We start from the raw sequence: 8,431 nt of genomic DNA on the forward strand, positions 1-8,431 counted from the left end.
AAATCTTTATTGTGGGTTGCATGCATAAGTTTTGATAGTATCTTATTTGTTTTGACTAAATTTTACAATTCGCATGAGTCACCTTAATTACAATTAATTATGTTCACGCGATTCAATAAAATAAAGCTCTAAGTGGCCGTTCGAATAGTTTATATTGAATTTAATTACTTGAATTTTCTTTACATTATTTTATACACGCGATTCATGAAATGAAGTTTAATAACACCAAAAAGTACTATTCTACTCTCTTCGTTGCATTATTTTATACACGCGATTCATGAAATGAAGTTTAATAACACAAAAAAGTACTCCCTCCGTCCCTATGCAGTAGAGGTATTTCTTTTCAGCACGGGATTTAAGTAAAGTTGTGTTATGTAAGTTAAGCAAATGAATACTAAAGTAGAAAATGAAAAATGTAAAGAGATAAATAGAGAATAAAGTAAGAGACGGTAAAGTAAGAGAGAAGAAAAGTCGTTGCTAAAAGGAAACGACTCAGCTACAGTGGGACTGTCCAAAAAGGAATATGACTCAGCTACAGAGGGACGAAGGGAGTACTATTATACTCTCTCCGTCCCACCATAAGTGACACAATTTCCTTTTCGGGATACTCCACCCTAAATAAAATACTTCTTAAAATAGAAACATCAATCTCTCTACTTTTTCTCTTTCTTACTTTATTATCTATCCACTTAACTCACAAAGCAATACTATATCCGTTCCAAAACCCAATTCTACCAATAAAATATTTATTTGTACATATAGTTAGAGAGTCTCATTATTCACAAATTCACTTCTTAATGCCGAACTAGAGACCAAATCTGGACCATAGGCTCTTGAATTTGATGGATTAAAGGAGATGATGTAGTGTTATATTCCGTAGTTCATTGCATACACAAATTACTTCAACACGGGGGTATTTACGTCATTTTGTAATTAGAGTTCACAGATTACAAAAAATTAACTCATTCACATTCCGCCTCCCCGCCTCTTCTTCTCTCAAAACCTCTCTGAAAATCAGCAATTCTTCATCTTCATCCATCATAACCATATCCGATTCAGCTGAAATTGACAATAACCATCTCCGATTCAGCATCTCCATCGGTCGATTCAACATCTAAATCCGCCGATTCAGCATCTTCATCTTCAGAGTACAGAAGTCATATTTAGATATAAAAAGGTTAAATTCAAATGAGAACACTTCTTATAGTATGAATTGAACATGAGTATATTCTTAACCTTTGAGCATAGATTTACACATACACATCTAATATCTAAGATTATTGGAATCCTCGTTACCAAACTCCATATATCAATGCTAAGGGACTTCATAGTTTAGGTGGTAAAATAGTTGTTAGATGCTCACGAAATTTTTAATCTAACTGGATTTTATAATTATGAAGTGCGGTTAATGATTATATATCTGGTGATTCTGGCATCTTTTTTATAAAAAAAAATTTGTATTAATTCACAAACTGTTAATTTGTATATGGTCGACAAAACCAATCAGAGACAGCCCATGTGGAGCAATGACTATACTAATATAATGGAATCGGTTGACCAACGTTTACATCATATTTTAAAGCTATTGGTATAATTTATACTTCATCCGTCCCTCATTATAATCACATTAAAATGGAAGGACCTAACAATCATGTGGAGTAGCTATAACAAGCAAAGGACACCTTATATGGATTGTTATTCCACGAGATTCACTCACATCTAACTCCTCCATGTTCACTCCATTAGGCAATCCCAAATCGAACTTGTGCACCAACTTGGCTAACGCTAGCTCGTCCACAGCTATCGCAAACGTAACACCGGGGCATCCCCTTCGGCCTGCCCCAAATGGAGTGAACTCAAAATGCAAACCTCTAAAGTCTGTGCTCGTCTCAAGAAACCTATCTGGACGAAATTCCTCCGGATTTTTCCACAGTGACGGGTCCCTAGAAATCGCCCAAGCATTGATCATCACACGTGTACCAGATGCGATGTCGTAGCCTAATACTTTTGTATCTTGAGTTGATTCATGAGGGACTAGCAATGGGATCGGTGTATGTAGCCTTAAACTCTCCTTCAGCACTGCTTTCAAATAAGGCATTTTCTCCAAGTCTTGCTCGTCGATTTCATCCTTGCCTCCGGCTACTTCTCTCACTTCGTTTTGCAATGTTTTCATGGTTGCCGGATTTCGTATCAGCTCCGCAATCGCCCACTCAAGAGCTGTAAATGTTGTATCAGTTCCAGCACCAAACATATCCTAGCATACATAAGAGATCACATAAGTGTTTGATATATAAGTAAAACATAAAAAATGTAAAAGTGAGATCTAAGCGATACCAAGATGATAGCTTTGATAGTGTCGTCTTCAATAGGTGACCGACTCCCATTCTCTCTCTGCAAATCCAGCAATATATCTACAAAATCCAACTCACCACCATCACCCTCTCTCCTCTCCCTAACCCTATGTTCTTGAATCACAACCTCAAGAAACTTATCCATCTCCTTAGCCACTCTTTCTACTCTCTTATCCACACCATCGAACCTTCTCGTCCATCTCAGCCAGGGAATGTACTCCCACAAAGGTACAACCCCCAACAGCACAACTATCTCCGTAAGCCACTCCTTGAAATCACTCCCAACACCATACTTCTTCCCCAACGCCACCCTACAAATCACATCATTAGTCAGAGACGTCATGACGTCGCTCAAGTTCACGGGCTTTGAATAAGCACCCAACATTCTGATCTTGTCGACCATGAGGGACGTCTCTTCCTCCCTTACCCCGCGATAGGACTGAACCCTTTTGTTGCTCAGAAGATGAAGCACGCATAGGCTTCGGATCTGCCTCCAGTGTTCTCCATACGGTGCGAACGCCATATCCCGGTTGTTGTAAAACACCCGGGAGGGGATGCTGAGTTGGGGTCGGTTAGAGAAGATCAGGTCCTGGTTTTTCGTGATCTCACGCGCAGCCTCGGCCGAGGAGGCTATGAGGACGGGGACCTTTCCGAAGTGGAGCAGCATGAGTGGGCCGTAGCGGCGGGAGAGTGACTGGAGAGATCTGTGGGGGAGTGAGCCCAGCTGGTGGAGGTTTCCGATTAGCGGGAGCTTTGGTGGAGACGGAGGCAGCCTTATCCAGGACTTTGGAGAACGACTGCGGCGCAATTTGTGGAGGAAGAAGAGAAAGAGAGATGTGGAGATTAGCACAGCCAACAAATGTGAGATGGAATCCATTTTTTTTGGATAGATAACTTGGCGAGAGTGTTTTTATATACACAGTTACATAGAATAAGAATTTGACTAGACTAAAAAAATACTCCCGTATCCATCTATAATTAAATGTCTCATATTTAATCATTTTAAGAAATTATTTGACTTTATATAAAAAAAGTGGGTAGAAAAGTTAGTAAATGTGGGTCCAACTTTAATATATTGATTTTATAATAAAATGTGAGTGAAATGAGTTAGTGAAATATGGTCCACTTACCAAATAGAGTAAAAGTGAAATATGACATTTAATGGTGGATGGACGAAAAAAGAAAAATAGTATTTGATGGCGGGCGGAGTGAGTATTGGACTTAGTCTAAAACAATATCTAAAAGTGAAATAGGACATTTAATGGCCGATGGACGAAAAAAGAAAAATGGTATTTGATGGCGGGCGGAGAGAGTATTGGACTTAGTCTAAAACAATATCTTGATATTTTAAGGAATTGACTAGACTAAATGTGAGGATGAGATTGATCTAATTGATGTTAAGTTACTGTGTCTCAACATTTTATAATGTTTATTGTAAAAATTATTTTTATATCGTCATAAGTCGGTGCAAACTTACAAAAGTCAAACTAATGAGATTATATAAAATTTAAACTAAAGGAAAAAAATGAGGATGTGATTGAGTGCCCCATAATTATCTAATTCATGTTTCATTATTGTGTCTCATCATTTTATAACGTTTATTGTAAAAATTATTTTTATATCGTCATACGTCGGTGCAAACTTACAAAATTCAAACTAATGAAAGTATACAAAAGTTAAACTAAAGGAAACATGTAAAAATTAATAAAATTGATAGTGCATGAAGTTGGACACCAGAACTGGGCCACTGTACCTAAGCTCGGTGCGCTTGGCTATAAAAGCATCTACTATAAGGTGGACACTTCCAATAGCTCCGCCACTTTTTTTTTCCCATAGTCACTTTTTATTTGTCCGCGCCCACAAAAAAAATGTCCGCAGCTATAGTGGACACTTTTTTTAGCCATTTTTTATTTTATTTTATTTTTTATATATTTTAATTCAATTATAATAAAAATTATCGGACTACACATAATTAGAAAAAAAACGGCTATAATTAAATAAATTAAAGTTGAATACTAAATTTTCGTAGTATGAAAGTAATGGAAAAAATATACAACGAAAATTTAATCTACAGAAAATCACACCACTTCTTCACGCTGCGCCCCCTCCCCTACGTGCTCATACCTCTTCAATCAAATCGGCTTGGAGTGTGGTATGTGTTGCGCTCCTGCGCATATCAGTTAAACGTTGGAGCAAATATTCATTACTACGTGGTACACCCATCTGTATCGGCACAGAGGCAACACCGTGACTTGAACTTGCACCATCTTCCGGTGCCCAGCGCTCCGCAACAAAGCCTTCATCTTCTATCATCATATTGTGCAATATGATACATGTTAACATAATATTCGCGACATCATCTTCGTGCCAAACTCGTGTCGGGCACCGTATAATGGCCCATAGCGCTTGGAGCACACCAAAAGCTCGCTCAACATCCTTCCGAGCAGCCTCTTGCTTTCGCGCAAAATATTGTTTCTTCGGTCCAACCGGTTGGCGAACTGTCTTGACGAATACGGGCCAACAAGGGTATATCCCATCTGCCAAATAGTACCCCCTGCTGTACTGCGTTCCGTTGGCTACGAGGCTGATTTCTGGACCCTCTCCCCGGCACTCATCATTGAAGAGAGGTGATGACTGTAGAACGTTGATATCGTTGTTCGAACCTGCAACACTGAAATAGGCATGTCATATCTGCAAGCGGTAGTCAGCAACGGCTTCCAGAACCATCGATGGACCTTTGCTTTTGAAACCAGTAGTGAACTGGCCTTTCCACGCCACCGGGCAGTTTTTCCACTCCCAATGCATGCAATCGATGCTCCCTAACATTCCTGGGAAACCGTGCACCAAACCGTGCATATCTAGCAGTCTCTGGCACTCATCAGAGGTTGGCTTTCGTAGGAACTCAGGACCAAAGATTTCCCGGATCCCCTTATAAAACTGTATGAGCACCGTTAGGCTAGTCGTCTCACCCATCTGTAGGTATTCGTCGAACATATCAGTCGGTCCGGCATATGCAAGCTGCCTAATTGCAGCGGTGCATTTCTGAAAAGTAGACAGCCCGATCCGGCCAGTGCAATCACTCCGGAGGGTGAAACACATGTACCGCTCCGCCATATTCGTCGCTATATGGGTGAAGAGCCGTTGCGACATTCTGAAACGCCGACGGAAAATCTCGGGTGGATAACGGGGTTATCCACAAAGTAGTCCGCCATTAGCCGCTGGTGTGCTCCGCTATGGTCTCGTTGGATGGTCCGACGAGCAATAATCTCACGAGGGATCGCGGCCTCCGCCAATTCCGCCGCGCGCGCCGCATCCTCCTCATCGGCTTGGTTCTGCACCTCTTGAATCAGAGAATTCCACGCGTCATTCCACAAATCATCCATTTTTAATACCAATGGAATCCACAAATTTTAGTAAGAGAAAGTATGAGTGAAGAGTTGGAATGGTGTGAAAATAATGAGGGGAATGGGGTGTATTTATGGGTAAATTAAATTGAATTTAAAAAAAAACAAAAAAAATCGTCCGCCCCTAACCGGCGCACCGCGGTAGGCGCGTCCTCGGCGCCTAGTCGCCGATCGCCCTACCGCCCCGAAAATTTTTTCCGCTACGGGCGGACACCCTGCCCACTATAGATAGCCGTGTCCTCGGCGTTTCCGGGGCGGCCGGTGCGCCGCCCCTATAGTGGATCCTCTAAGAATTTAATAACTAATCACAATCAGTACCGTCCAAAAAAAATGACCACAATTTTCATTTTGGCCTCTTGGTAAAATTTAAAAAAAATGTCGCTCTCTATTTATTAGAGGAATTCACAAAAGGAAAGTAGTGGAAATTAAAATTTATTTTGTAGAAATTATATATTCTAAATTTTGAATTGCAACTACGAGAAAATGATTTGCACAAAATAATTAGAAATAATCACTTAAAATTTCAATCCCATTTTTGATTTAGATGAGCCCTGTTTTGTAAACCCAGTAAATTTTTTGGGTTGACCCATTTTAGACGCACAAACGCACTTATTTTTTAAACCATTTAATAATGTTGGGCCTGGCGCATACAATCGCGCTTATTTTTCAATCCATCATGTTTAACAAATTAATGAATATATGAGTTTCAAATAAAAGTAAATAAATAATTGTAAGTATTTTACATTATCTGTAATTTGATTATATAGTTCACCATCTTACTATAAAAAGTTAAGTTAATGTTCTATAAAACTTAGACTACTGTCAAAACACAACGTACAAATTAAAATTTATAGTAGTATATTTTTTCATCAAAAATTGAATCGGTTAAAAACCAAAGTTTGAGTATATACTTTATATATGTAAAATCAATTTATTCTTGATATAAACTTTTTCTATAGTTCTGAAAAAAGGAAAAGACGGCTAACTTTTTTTTTATTCCTATGAACATTATCCCATGAGAAATAGGACTTAACAAGTATGAGGAGAAACTACTACATGTAAAGGAAACTTTTTATGCATCGTGAGTCCACTAGATTCACTCACATCAAACTCCTCCATCTTTACTTCATTAGGCAATTCGAAATCGAAGTTATGCACTAACTTTGTTAAAGCAAGCTCATAGACTGTCGTTGTGAATGTAATACCAGGACAACCCCTCCTACCTGCCCCAAACGGGGTCAGCTCAAAATGCAAACTCTCTGTAGTCTATGTTCGTCTCAAGAAACCTCTCCGGATAAAATTGTTCGGGTTTTTCCCATAACAATGAATCCCTAGCAATTTCCCAAGCATTGATCAAGACAGGTGTGCCGGATACAATGTCGTAACCTAGTACTTTTGTGTCTTGAGTTAATTCATGAGGAACTAGTAATGGGATCGGTGGATGCAGCCTCAGACTCTCCTTTGTCACTGCTTTTAAATAGAGCATTTTCTCTAAGTCTTTCTCATCTATTTCGACCTTGCTTCCCACTACTTCTCTCACTTCATTTTGGAGTATTTTCATGGTAGTTGGATTCCTTGTAAGCTCTGTCATCGCCCATTCAAGAGTTGTGGATGTATTATCGGTTCCACCATCATACATATCCTTATATAAAGAATCATTATACATACTCCCTTATTTATGACACATTCATAATAATTGATCCATTAGCCTAAAAATCAACTAATCGAATTACTGATCAATGGTACTCTGATTCCACTACCGGCCAACCGGACTGATCCAGGTTGCTCAGATCTAGGTTATACAGTTGGGTGTGAGACTATTGATCATGCATGAATACTCTAGTATATATCTATTATAAAAAAAGCATTAAAATTTTAAAGTATAACAACAAATTGAGTGTCAAAAACTCAAATCATGATATCACAAAAGATTATTTGCTTGCAACTTAGTGAGGGTTTACAAATAAGAGAAAAAGTGCTTGGAAAAAAGTAAGAAAAGCGTAAAAAAAGGTACTCCGGAATTTAAATAGTTCAAGAATTAAACAAAGGTTTTTGTTGAATATACCAAAATAATAAATTGAATGTTACAACTTCAAATAATTCAACCGTGGGCCCATTCACGGTAATACATCGCGATTTTAGGATCATAATGATTCAATGTTCCACCAATTTAATTCCACTATTTCCAAATTGCCTATGCAGCATGTGAGTTCACGGTCATATCAATCAAATTGAGTAAACGGCTTGAAAAATTACAAAATTTAATTAATTTCTTATCAATTCCACAACTTTTAAAAATAACCAATCATATTATTTTCTTATTTTTAAAATTTATTTAGATTTGAGGGGTGTTTTTTTATATAAATTTATATTCACTTGTTAAAACCATAGATTTAAACCTGAAAAATATGGAATATAATGTGAAAATTATGAAATAATTAACTATTTTTAAAGTAACAAAATTAATCACAAATTAACCAAACTTTGCAATCTTATGATGACACAGATTAATAAAATATAAAAAAATGACTAAAAAATTGTTAATCGTTGAAGTTGTCGTCTCATTAGAAAGAAAAAAATTAACCAAAAATTCAAAGTAGACTATCTTTATCGATAGAATAAAATGAAAGAATGACATGTGAGTATATATATATAAGGAGATGATCAAAATAAAAA

The 8,431-nt window shown here is 37.8% G+C and overlaps 1 protein-coding gene across 1 annotated transcript; it reads right to left on the minus strand.

Annotated features, from left to right (window-relative positions):
* Positions 1 to 1,519: 1,519 nt before the first annotated feature.
* Positions 1,520 to 3,255, minus strand: LOC121785121 (cytochrome P450 71A6-like). The gene is made up of 2 exons (XM_042183486.1): positions 2,335 to 3,255; positions 1,520 to 2,254 (listed from the first exon to the last, which is right to left on the minus strand). Exons 1-2 carry the CDS (start codon positions 3,226 to 3,228, stop codon positions 1,643 to 1,645), a joined length of 1,506 nt encoding a protein of 501 aa, XP_042039420.1. The 5' UTR covers positions 3,229 to 3,255; the 3' UTR covers positions 1,520 to 1,642.
* Between the last annotated feature and the right edge of the window lie 5,176 nt (positions 3,256 to 8,431).

Source organism: Salvia splendens, chromosome 21 (genome assembly GCF_004379255.2).
Source record: "Salvia splendens isolate huo1 chromosome 21, SspV2, whole genome shotgun sequence".
In the NCBI taxonomy this organism is placed as follows: Eukaryota; Viridiplantae; Streptophyta; class Magnoliopsida; order Lamiales; family Lamiaceae; genus Salvia; species Salvia splendens.

What these genes read in the sequence shown, in the direction of transcription:
- LOC121785121 (XM_042183486.1), bottom strand. Translation starts at nt 3,228, where the DNA reads ATGGATTCCATCTCACATTTGTTGGCTGTGCTAATCTCCACATCTCTC. An exon ending in CTATCAAAGCTATCATCTTG is followed by an intron (nt 2,255 to 2,334) that starts GTATCGCTTAGA and finishes TATGTATGCTAG; the next exon opens with GATATGTTTGGTGCTGGAAC.